We start from the raw sequence: 12276 nt of genomic DNA, 5'->3' as shown, positions 1-12276 counted from the left end.
TCACTACAAACTGGCCATTTGGTCAGTTACAATATTAACCCCTTAACTGTCTGACATGTAACAAAGCTCGCTCTCTAATACCCAACACTAACTCCCTCAGATGTCACCAAAAAACCCCAAAAATTTTTATTTGTTTGTGATGGAGCACATACACAGCTTGATTGCTTGCCTCTTGGGGCGAAAACGCATGGCCGCTTTATCCTTTTTTAATCCCTGTTTTAGCCAGGATCGAATGCGCATTAGGTGAAACGCATGCGTTCGATCCAGGCTGAATCCTGGCTGAAACAGGGATTAAAGGAGGATAAAGCGACCATGCGTTTTCACCCTTGGTGTCAAGGGGGGTATGGTCAAAACATTTCCTGGAATTTTAAACCCTGGTTTAGAACCCTTTTTTGGGGAAGGACAGAAACAAAAACTCTAGTTTGCCCAGGCACACCACTTTTGGGTGTTGTGGCCCACGGGAATTGGATTGGCCGGCTTCCCAAACCAGAGAGCTTTTTAAAAGCTCTCTGTGTGTGAGGGTAGGAGGTAGGGAGCTCACAAGCATAGCAAACAAGCTGTGTTGCTGTCCCATCACAACTTCCCCCCCACTCACAGACAGGTTTGTGGTGAGGTGCGAATGTGCGCTCTGCCATTTTTCATGAGCCCTGTCTCCAGAATAAGTCCTCATAGATACACAGTGGCTGTTACCGCACTAGGTATTCCCAGCGATGTATTAAGAGTTTGAAACTGTTATAAAAAATACTGTTCGCACTTTCTGTGTATTCCCAGCGATGTATTAAGAGTTTGAAACTGTTATAAAAAATACTGTTCGCACTTTCTGTGTATTCCCAGCGATGTATTAAGAGTTTGAAACTGTTATAAAAAATACTGTTCGCACTTTCTATGTATTCCCAGCGATGTATTAAGAGTCTGAAACTGTTATAAAAAATACTCTTCGCACTTTGTTTGGCCCCTTTAGCTGTGAAGACGTCTTCTAACCATTTTTTAGCCGTGGCATCCAAAAACCCTTTTAAAGCGATGTTTTTTATAACATTTCCAAACTCTTGATACATCGCTGGGAATACCTAGTGCAGTAACAGCCAGCGTCAGGTTTCCAGGACTTTGGCTTCAGGGGCAGCCCCCTATAGACCCACAAGGCACTCTGACTTTCTTTTTATAATACGTGCAGAAAAGGAAAAACTAGGTGCGTGGTAGAAATTCTGAGAAAGATTTTGGGGGGACATTTGTCTACGCTGTGTGTGGGATCACACTGTGCAAACGCAGAACTTCATGCCAGGCACAGAACTTAGCACTGTGAGAGTTTCAGTGTACCTTTTAACAAGAAAACTCTGGTCCTTAAGGGTGTAAATGAAAGCATGAGAGTAACGCTGGCTAAAAAAACCAAACCTCCGAACAATTTCCAGTTCAACTCTTCCTGCTGCTGCACTTTAGACCAAGCTTCACTTTAGGCCTATTATCCTCAGTTCATTCAAGTCCTTCCCCCCCTTCTCCTGATTTCTCCCCACAGTGAAAGACATTTTTAAATTAAGCTGTAATAGAGAATGAAAAATATGTCCTTTATTAATTATTAAAAGATTGCCTTTCCTTCTGAGATTGGTCACTTTTCTTTTTCAAACTGTAAGTCACCTTGCACTTCTTATACTAGTTCAAACAAAACAAACAGCGTGGTTTGGGTCATACACAGATTTATTTAAGAGATTAATTGATCAGATAAAACAAAATGACTAATTGTTGCGATGGTGAGCACAGCTGCGAAGTCCACCCTTCAAAGTCCATTGGCTTCCCTGAATCTCTTAGGATTCTACTTTTCAAACTTCTTGATGGCTCTAGAATTAACCATTTTAATAATTTCAATGATCTCCATTCATGATCTAATTTGTGGCAATTCCAAAAAGCTGTTGCTGGTCCCCACCGTACCCCACCCCAATCCCTGCTCCCTTGTATGTGCTTGAGTCAGCTTCCCAGTATGCAAGCATCGGGTTAGTTAAAAAAACACATGTGCATTTTCATTACCCCCGCCTCCTTTCGACATAAAAACGGTGCCTGCAGAATGAGGCACTCTGCATATGTTCTTGAAACAGAAGCTGGTTGCTTTCACAAAGAAAAGGCACTCTGCCCTATTTTTTTTTTAAAAAACAGTTCTCCCCAGACATTGCACATATTTGGAAAAGTTCAGACAGAAATGCCTGCCTGCTCTGCCAAGATCCTGTATGTTCTGTATGTTGAGCACAAAGGACAGCAAGTTTTCCAGTCTTGACAAATGAAATTCAGCTAGTAAAGGCAATTGCAAGGTGCCTGTAACAGTTAAACCCACTGAGTTCACGTCTGAGTCCTAGAGAGACCAAGGGGGGAAAAAATGTGAGAAAGGCTATAAGAGCCAGAGAACCCCCTTCCCTTCCTTTCCACGGGTCGGAAAAAGGCTCTTTTGATTTGCATTGCAAAGCCCTGCAGGGAGAGGTGAGTGAAAAAGGGGGGGGGAGCGATTGCAAAAGAGGCAATAATAATAATAATAATAATAATAATAATGATCCCGGGTTGCAAAAAGAACTCTGAACCAGGAAAGGCCAGATGTGGGTCGGAGGGGAGGGCAAAACGTCCAGATTTTTGCCCCTTTCATGCACAGATCCCGCTTTCCCATTCAAAGCGACCAACAGGCTGCATTCGCCAGGGCCAGGGTTGCCAGCCTCCAGTTGGGCCCGGGAAATCTCCCGGAATGACCACTGATCTCCAGGCAGCAGTGATCGGTTCCTCTGGAGAAAAGGTCTGCGGTGGAGGCTGGACTCTTTGCAGGGTTGCCAGCTCCGGGTGGGAAACGCGTGGAGATTTTTGGGGCGGAGCCTGAGGAGGGCGGGGTTTGGGGAGGGGAGGGGAGGGGCTTCAATGCCATAGAGTCCAATGGCCCAAGCGGCCATTTTTCTCCAGGGGAGCTGATCTCTATCGGCTGGAGATCAGTTGTAATAGCTGGGAGATCTCCAGCTAGTACCTGGAGGTTGGCAACCGTAACTCTAAGGCATTATACCTTGGTGAGGTCCCTCCCTTCCCCAAACCCCACCCTCCCCAGGATTCACCCTGGCCGTAGCTCAGTGGTAGAGCATCTGCTTGGTATGCAGAAGGTCCCAGGTTCAATCCCCAGCATCTCCAGTTAAAGGGACTAGGCAAGCAGATGATGTGAAAGACCCTGGAGAGCTGCTGCTGGTCTGAGTAGACCACTGGTTCCCAACCAGGGGTCCGTGGACCCCTAAATTAAGGTCCGTGAAACAAAGTTATAAACCCATAATAAATTAATATTTTCAATTATAAGTTCTCTATTATAAAAATATATATTCAAAAATTATTCTGAGTTTAATGTTTAACTAACAGTTATGATTAAAGTTTATTTTCAAATTCTCTGAATTTTTATTTTGAACCTTGGGGTCCCTGCGCTGAACAAAAAAGTCCTAGTGGTCCCTGGTCAAAAAAAGGTTGGGAACCACTGGAGTAGACAATACTGACTTTGATGGACCCAGGGTCTGATTCAGTAGAAGGCAGCTTCATGTGTGTGTTCACCCCCAAATCTCCAGGAATTTCCCATTACAGAGCTGGCAACCATAAGAGCTTGTCTCTGTTTCCTTGTTCCAGTCCAGGAAAAAAAAAAAGTGTTTCTGCTTGGGAGGAGGCGAGAGATGTTTGGAAAGGTATCTTTGTTTTAATGTTCAAATGTGCAGAGCTCCCTCCCTTGACCAGGTCGCTAGAAGTGAAATCCCCTGGGTGGGCAGGTGGGTGTACATCTGGATTGAGGGCTTAGTGGCAGAGCACCTGCTTTGGACACAGGAGGTCCCAGGCTCAACCCCCAGCGCCTCCTGCCAAAAGGATCAGGTCATAGGGGTTGGGAAAGACCTTTCTCTGCCCCAGACCTTGGAGAGCTGCTGCCGGTCCGAGTGGACCGGACAGGCCTTGAGAGACCGAGGGTCTGACTCAGTACACAGCAGTGCTGTGTGTGCACCCATGCGCAATGCACATACAACAGATATTGCTTTACTGTACTCTGCTGTCTTCCCTCAACTCTTTTATCAGGGGTTGTCTTAACCAATGGGCAATGGGGGCAGCTACGTGGTGTCGTGGTTAAGAGCGGTGGTTTGGAGCAATGGAGTCTGATGAGGAGAACCGGCTTTGATTCCCCCACTCCCCCACGTGAGCGGCGGACACTAATCTGGTGAACTGGATTTGTTTCCCTACTCCTACACATGAAGCCAGCTGGGTGACCTTGGGCTAGTCACAGCTCTCTCAGCCCCACCTACCTCACAGGGTGTCTGTTGTGGGGAAGGGAAGGTGATTGTAAGCCGGTTTGATTCTTCCTTAAGTGGTAGAGAAAGTCAGCATATAAAAACCAACTCTTCTTCTTCTCCCATGCTGGGGGGTCCTGACCTCCCATGGCTCTGCTTACAAAGGGAGGGGGGGCAGTCAGCTCAGCAGCAGCTACATAGACCCACCCCGCCCGAGGCCTAGGCAGCCAGCTTCCAGTTGTGACAGTGGCTCCCGCCTGCTTCACATGGGGTGAGGGCGGCTCAGCTGGTGGTGGAGGGGTCAGGCAGCAAGGGGAGGCAATGATTCTAGGCCCCCATCCTGGATTTTGGCCAGGGGCGTCAGAATCACTAAGATCACCCCTATCTGTCTCCAATTGATGCCTGGCTAAGTAGGAAGAAGCTAACAGTGGCTTCAGCCCATCACAATAAACATCCATCAGTCCACCATCTTGTTCCTCACAAAGGTTGACCACTTACTGAGGCTGAGCCAGTGTGGTGTAGTGGTTAAGAGCGGTGGACCGTAATCTGGAGAACCAGGTTTGATTCCCCACTTCCCCACACGAGCAATGGAATCTGGTGAACCTGTTGGTTTCCCCACTCCTAAACATGAAGCCAGCTAGGTGACCTTGGACTAGTCACAGTTCTCTTCGAACTTTCTCATCCCCACCTGCCTCACAGGGTGTCTGTTGTGGGGAGAAGAAGGGGAAGGAGATTGTAATCCTCTTTGATTCTCCTTAAAAGGTAGAGAAAGTCAGCATATAAAAACCAACTTTTCTCCCCCCACCCCCATGGTCAGGCAATTTTATTTCCTCATAAGAAGAAGAAGAGTTGGTTTATATATTCTGACTTTCTCTACCACTTAAGGCAGAATCAAACTGGCTTACAATCACCTTCCCTTCTCTCTACAACAGACACCATGTGAGGTAGGTGGGGCTGAGAGAGCTCTTAAGAGAGCTCTGATTAGCCCAAAATCACCCACATGTGTAGAAGTGGGGAAACCAACCCGGTTCACCAGATTAGCATCTGCCACTCATGTGGAGGAGTGGGGAATCAAACCCATTCTCCAATGCTCCAAACCGCCGCCTTTAATCACTTGGGAACTTGGCTTGGGATTGAATTTCCTCTGGCTGCTTTGGGATCATGTGAATATGTTTTTTTAAATGTGAGAAATCCTGTCTCCTTAACCAGACCCTTCTCTTTCTGTAGAGAATCCGCATAGCTGTTTGGAAAGAGACACATCCAGCGGAGGGGAATAGGGAGCCTACAATACAGACTGGAGTGTACCAGTTCAGAGGCAAAAAGTCCCCCCACACCCCAACTTTGTAACTGGCTGATGGAGAACGAGTGTGTGGAGGTGGAGGTGAACATGTCTGTAGAGGACGGGGCCACCATAGTCCCACAGCAGGTGAAGGAGGAAGAGAACACAGACCCTTTCAAGTTGTGTCCACAGGTGGAGGGAACAAAAACCCCACAGATTCTACATGTAGGGAGTATCGGGGAGTTAGAGACTGCAGCATCTCCGCACCTTATAAAAAGGGAACCAGAGGAGGGGACGCAGCAGCGTTGGGAGGCCCAGTGGCAGGAGTTCCTGGGAACACTACAGGCCCCTCACTCGGAAGGGGGTAACACACAGATGTGTGAGGAGCCAACACTGTGGGAAGATGCGAAAGCTTTTCTGGCCTCCTTTGAGCAAGTTGCGTTAACATGCCGCTGGCCTCGAGACAAGTGGGTGACCCTCCTTCTGCCAGCCCTCGGCAGAGAGGCCAGAGAGGCCTTCAGCAGCCTCACGGCCCGAGACAGAGGGGATTATGGGAAGGTGAAGGTGGCCATCTTGCAAAGAGAGGCCGTCGTGAGAGAGAGGCAGCGTCAGCACTTCAGGCAGTTCTGCTACCAAGAAGCAGAGGGGCCGAGAGCGGTTTATGGGCAACTCCAGGAACTTTGCTGTCAGTGGCTGAAAGCAGAAAGGCACTCGAAGGAGGAGATCTTGGAGCTGCTGATCCTGGAGCAGTTCCTGACCGTCCTGCCCCAAGACATGCAGAGCTGGGTCCGAAAACGTGATCCAGAGACCTGCATCCAGGCAGTGGCCCTGGCGGAAGATTTCCTCATGGAGAAGAATGAGGCCATGAGACCAAAAGATCAGGTGAGATAGTTCTCATGAACACATGAAGCTGCCTTATACTGAATCAGACCCTTGGTCCATCAAAGTCAGTACTGTCTACTCAGACCGGTAGCAGTTCCCCCTGGGTCTCAGACAGAGGTCTATTCACATCATGGGGCCATCTGTCAGCAATGCTGATTCTATGACCTTAGGCAGTTCATGAGTGGGAGGGCACCTTGGCCATCTTCTGGGCATGAAGGGGTCACTGGGTGTGTGTGGGAGGGGGAGGTAGTTGTGAGTTTCCTGCATTGTGCAGGGGTTGGACTAGATGACCCTGAAGGTCCCTTCCAACTCTATGATTCTGTGATCACCTACTTGCCTAGTCCCTTTAACGAGATGCCGGGTATTGACAATATTCAATGACAATGTTTCTAAACAGGCCTGTTGTTTAGTACTTCAGACAACCATCGATTCCTTAATACACATTCATTAATTGGTGAGGATCCAGTGGGGTTTGTAACATCTGAGGAGATTCAGTTGCCACCACAGAGTTAAACATTTAGATCAGTGGTTCCCAAACTTTTCGGGCCAACGCCCCCTTGGTTCCACAAACTCAACCCCAGCGCCCCCTACCCTAGCCAACAACACAGTTGAAGGGGGGCACCTCTAGTGCCCCCCTGCTGCCCCCTTGCCTCTTAGTGCCCGTACTGCTTACTTTGGGAACCACTGATCTAGATCTATAATTTGTCCAGTACTGTGTAATGGTGCAACCAATGAAGGATCTGCTTGTAGGAATCTGCCTTCAGATCCAACAGTCAAGATTTGCTTATGGATATGTTGTCACACATAATGAGGTTTTCATGGCTATTTCAGATGCCAGAACCGTTGCCTGAAGCGGCCGTCATTCCTTCCGAGGGGAACAAGAATCCACCACCAGATACTTGGAACCTTGTGGATGTCAAGCAGGAGTGGGAAGGAGAAGAGTGGTCGCTGGGTAAGAATACCTTGAACTCGTGATACCGCCTTGTACTGAATCAGACCGTTGGTCTACCAAGGACAGTTCTTTCTGCTGAGACTGGCGGCAGCTCTCCAGTGTCTCAGGTCTTTCACATCACCTACTACTTGACCCTTTTAAGCGGAGATGCTGGGGATTGAACCTGGAACCTTCTGCATGCCAAGCACATGCTTTACCACTGAGCCATGACCCCTCCCTAAATGAACCTGGCTGAAGTGATTTCAGAACCACTGGCAATAATCTTTGAGAATTCATGGAGAACAGGAGAAGTTGCAGCAGACTGGAGGAGGGCAAATGTGGTCCCCATCTTTAAAAAGGGGGGGAAAGAAATCCCAAACAATTATCGCCCAGTCAGCCTGACATCAATACCAGGTAAAATAGTAGAGCAGATAATTAAACAGACGGTCTATAAGCACTTAGAAAGAAATGCCGTGCTCACTGACAGTCAACATGGGTTTCTCAAAAACAGGTCATGCTCAACTAATCTCCTATCTTTTTTTGAAAGAGTGACAAGTATGGTAGATGAAGGGAATGCTGTAGATGTAGTGTACCTTGATTTCAGTAAAGCCTTTGATAAAGTCCCCCATGATCTTGAAACAAAGCTAGTAAAATGTGGGCTGGACACTGCTACTGTTAGGTGGATTGGAAATTGGTTGACCAACCGAACCCAAAGGGTGCTCATTAATGGCACAACTTCATCCTGGAGAGGAGTGAACAGTGGGATGCCACAGGGGTCTGTCCTGGGACCGGTACTATTTAATATTTTTATAAATGACTTGGATGATGTGATAGAGAGCATGCTAATCAAATTTGCAGATGACACCAAGTTAGGAGGGGTAGTTAATACCCCGGAGGATAGGGTCAGAGTTCAGAATGACCTTGATAGACTGGAGAGCTGGGCCATTAGTAATAAAATGGATTTCGATAGGGAGAAGTGTAAGGTACTTCACCTAGGCAGAAACAACATAAGGCACAGGTACAGGATGGGAGAGAGTTGGCTTGACAATAGTACATGTGAAAGAAATCTGGGAGTCTTAGTGGACTTAGTGGACCACGTGAACATGAGTCAACAGTGGGATATGGCGGCTAAGAAGGCCAATGCAATTCTGGGCTGCATCAATAGGAGTATTGTGTCTAGATCAAGGGAAGTAATACTACCACTGTATTCTGCATTGATCAGACCTCACTTGGAATATTGTGTCCAGTTTTGGGCTCCACAATTTCAGAAGGATGTTGACAAGTTGGAGCATGTCCAGAGGAGGGCGACCAGAATGGTCAGAGGTCTGGAATCCAGGCCCTATGAAGAGAGACTTAGGAAGTTGGGTTTGTTTAGTTTGGAGAAGAGAAGGTTGAGGGAAGACATGATAGCCATGTTTAAATATTTGAAGGGATGTCATGTTGATGAGGGAACTAGCTTGTTCTCTGTTGCTCCAGAGACTAGGACATGGAGTAATGGATTGAAACTAATAGAAAAGCGATTCCACTTAAACATTAGGAAGAACTTTCTGACGGTGAGGGCTGTTCGATGGTGGAATGCACTGCCTCGGAAGGTGGTGGAGTCCCCATCTTTGGAGGTCTTTAAGCAGAGGCTGGATGGCCATCTGTCGGGAGTGCTTTGATTGTGGGATCCTGCATGGTGGGGGGAGGGTTGGAGTCACTGGGGTTGTGGGGGGGGGAGGTAGTTGTTAATTTCCTGCATTGGGCAGGGGGTTGGACTAGATGACCCTGGTGGTCCCTTCCAACTCTATGATTCTATGAACCTGCCTTTTACTGAGTTAGACTCTTGGTCTACCTCATCCTTTCAATTGGAGATGATGATTCCTAGAGCTACCCTTGTCACTTCCTGTATCAACGTCTGGTAAGTGCATGAGGCTGTGCTCTTAAAAAAAAATTATCCTGTGACACTGTGTCCCCCCCACTGGTTGCCTGGCAACCCTAGTTGTAGTCCTGAGCTAAATCAGGCCCCTGCAGACTTAAAAACTACATTGCCCACATCTGCTCTGTGGCTGCAGGGAAGGTGAGTCAAGTCGGTGGAACCTGGAGCTCTTGAAAAAAAACATAGTGCGTAGTTTGGCCGTAAGATGTACCATTTCAGACTGCTTGAGAAGGCCCACGTGGCTGGATAACCCCCCATACAAAGAATTCCCTCCCCACGGGCTTGCCACCTTCTCCCTGACAAGATAGTTTCCTCTGTGCAGAGTTACCACCTCATTGCGAACTGGACCTTAGACTCCCTACCTCTATAGCAAACATGTATGAGGTGGGTATGGTTACTCAGTGCTGAGAGTGGGAAAAACAGATTATAAGTACATAAGAAAGGCCATGCTGGATCAGACCAAGGCCCATCAAGTCCAGCAGTCTGTTCACACAGTGGCCAACCAAGTGCCTGTAGGAAGCCCACAAACAAGAAGACTGCAGCAGCATTATCCTGCCTGTGTTTTCACAGTGCCTAATATAATAGGCATGCTCCTCTGATCCTGGAGAGGATAGGTACACATCATAACCAGTATCCATTTTGACTAGTAGCCATGAATAGCCCTCTCCTCCATGAACATGTTCAGAGGCATTCTCTCCTTTCACATCTTTCTCCCAATCCTGTAGAGCTCCACATTCTTAACTCAAGGAAAGACACATTATCTGTGTTTCTTTTCTGCAGGCGTTGGGCCCATGCGTGTCATCCAAGTGGACAATCTTCATCAGGGTGAACCCCAGCAAGGAACGCCAGAGGGAATCTCACTGGGAAGTGGCCACACATTTCAGTATTGCAGAGAAGAGACAAGGGTTGGGAGTAAGACAAGAACAGATAGGAAGCAGAGAACCAAACCGGGAAAGAAAATGGATGGACCTGTTACTAAGGGTGATCAGAAAGAAACGGAACTTGTCGAAAACACCCATCGCTGTGTCTGCGGGGAGAGCTTCAGAAGCATTGTAGATCTTCAAGCACATGAGAGAACACACTCTGGAGAGAAAGCAGAGAAGTATTCAGAACGTAGGAAAAGAGTTAGTGGTGCTGGTGAACTGAGGGGCCCTGAACGAAGTAGCACTGGAGAAAAACCGTTCCAGTGTTCGATGTGTCAGAAAAGTTTTGCCAGTAGCTCCAACCTGACTGCACATGAGAGAATTCACACCGGAGAGAAACCTTTCAAGTGTTTAAAATGCGGGAAAATTTTCCGTCAAAAGGGAACCCTGTCGACACATGAAAAAATTCACATCGGAGAGAAGCCATATAAGTGTTTGCAGTGTGGGAAAAGTTTCTACCAGAAGGGAAACCTTACAACGCATGAAAAGATCCACTTTGAAGATAAGCCATTTCAGTGCTCAATGTGTGAGAAGAGTTTTACAAGCGGCTCTAACCTGATTGCGCATGAAAGAATTCACACGGGAGAGAAACCCTATACATGTTCGAAATGTGGGAAAACTTTCCGTCAGAAGGGGACCCTTTCCACTCATGAAAAAATTCACATCGGATACAAACCATACAAGTGTTCCCAGTGTGGGAAAGGTTTCCGTAGCTCTACTGAACTCACTGTTCATGAAAGGATCCATACTGGAGAGAAACCATATAAATGCTCGGTGTGTCAAAAAAGCTTCAGTGACGGCTCCAATCTCATTACGCACCAACGGATTCACACAGGGAAGAAACCATATAAGTGTGCACTGTGTGGGAAATGTTTCTGCCAGAGGTCAGGCCTCATGACGCATGAGCGCGTTCACACGGGACAAAAAAGGCGCTCAGCCAGTCGGAAGGGTTCTTCTGTTGGCTCCAGTGTCGTCTCGCCTCAGAATACAAACCCCAGAGGGGAATCAAGTACAAGCTCTGATTGTGGGGAAACTTCGGTCAGCACTCAAAATGCAGGGCACATGACAATTGAGGTATCATATAACCTAGAAGAGCAGCCATATGCAGATGTAGGACAGGGCTCGTTTGAGGTTGTTGCGGTCTGTCAGCTGAGGGAATCTAAGATGGAGGAAAGCCAACCCCACTGTTGAGTTCCCCCAGGCCAGGGTGTTGGATCTGTTTCCTGAAATTCTCTTTTATCTGGTTTCCCACTTGCTGAGTTGAAGGATGAGACAGAAATAGGGCTACCGGGCCTTCCGCTATGGTCGAGGGCCTCCCACTGGCAGTCCGTGGGCCCACAGCTGTTCCACGCATCAGTGGGAAGGGAAAAAAGGGCAACATCGACTGCATCGCTGTCATTTCCAGGAGAAACCTGGAAGCGACATAGGGTGGCTCTGCGATTCCTAGAGATACTGTATGTCACTTCCAGGTTTTTCTCCCAGAAGTGACGTAGCGATGCAGCCAATGTTGTCATTCCCACCCCGTTCCTGCTCCCAATCCTAGACAGGCCTGGCAACCCTAGACAGAAACTGAGATATTAAAATCAAATGGGTTTTTTGAGAAAAGAGGAAAACAAAGAGTACACACGAATAACAAATTCACATTTTCCAAAGAAGGAATTAAGAACCAGATGAGATAGTGTAATCTGAACTGAAATTTAACAGTTAACTATAAAGCAGGCACATAGTGAAAAATAAGGCAGGAGCTTAAGTGCTGTGGGATGGGTGGACTTCCAGGTCTCCATCCTCTTAATCCCTGAGACTCATTGGCCGATACCTGTCATGGTTGGAGGTCCAGTGATGTGACTGTCAAGGGAGGGGGCCTGGTGATGTCACATAGAACAGTGGCAAAGTCACACTTTGGAGCTGGCATCTTCCTACTGATAGGTGGGTATGTTGTGTGTGTGTTAAGTGCCGTCAAGTCGCTTCCTACTCATGGCAACCCTATGAATGAAAGTCCTCCAAAATGTCCTATCTTTGACAGGTGGGTATACCTGTAGGGATAGAGGCCTCTGCTTCAGGGGGACTGAATTAACATT

The 12276-nt window shown here is 47.6% G+C and overlaps 1 protein-coding gene across 1 annotated transcript; it reads left to right on the top strand.

Moving 5' to 3' along the window:
• The first annotated feature begins 5612 nt into the window (after positions 1–5612).
• LOC130493576 (zinc finger protein 397-like) lies at positions 5613–11389 on the top strand. Its single transcript, XM_056867375.1, has 4 exons — positions 5613–6426; positions 7258–7378; positions 10056–10631; positions 10701–11389. Exons 1-4 carry the CDS (start codon positions 5620–5622, stop codon positions 11387–11389), a joined length of 2193 nt encoding a protein of 730 aa, XP_056723353.1. The 5' UTR covers positions 5613–5619.
• The last annotated feature ends 887 nt before the right edge of the window (positions 11390–12276 follow it).

The sequence above is a fragment of the Euleptes europaea genome, chromosome 1 (assembly GCF_029931775.1).
Source record: "Euleptes europaea isolate rEulEur1 chromosome 1, rEulEur1.hap1, whole genome shotgun sequence".
Taxonomy (NCBI): Eukaryota; Metazoa; Chordata; class Lepidosauria; order Squamata; family Sphaerodactylidae; genus Euleptes; species Euleptes europaea.
This window is presented reverse-complemented; position numbering and strand designations above follow the sequence as displayed.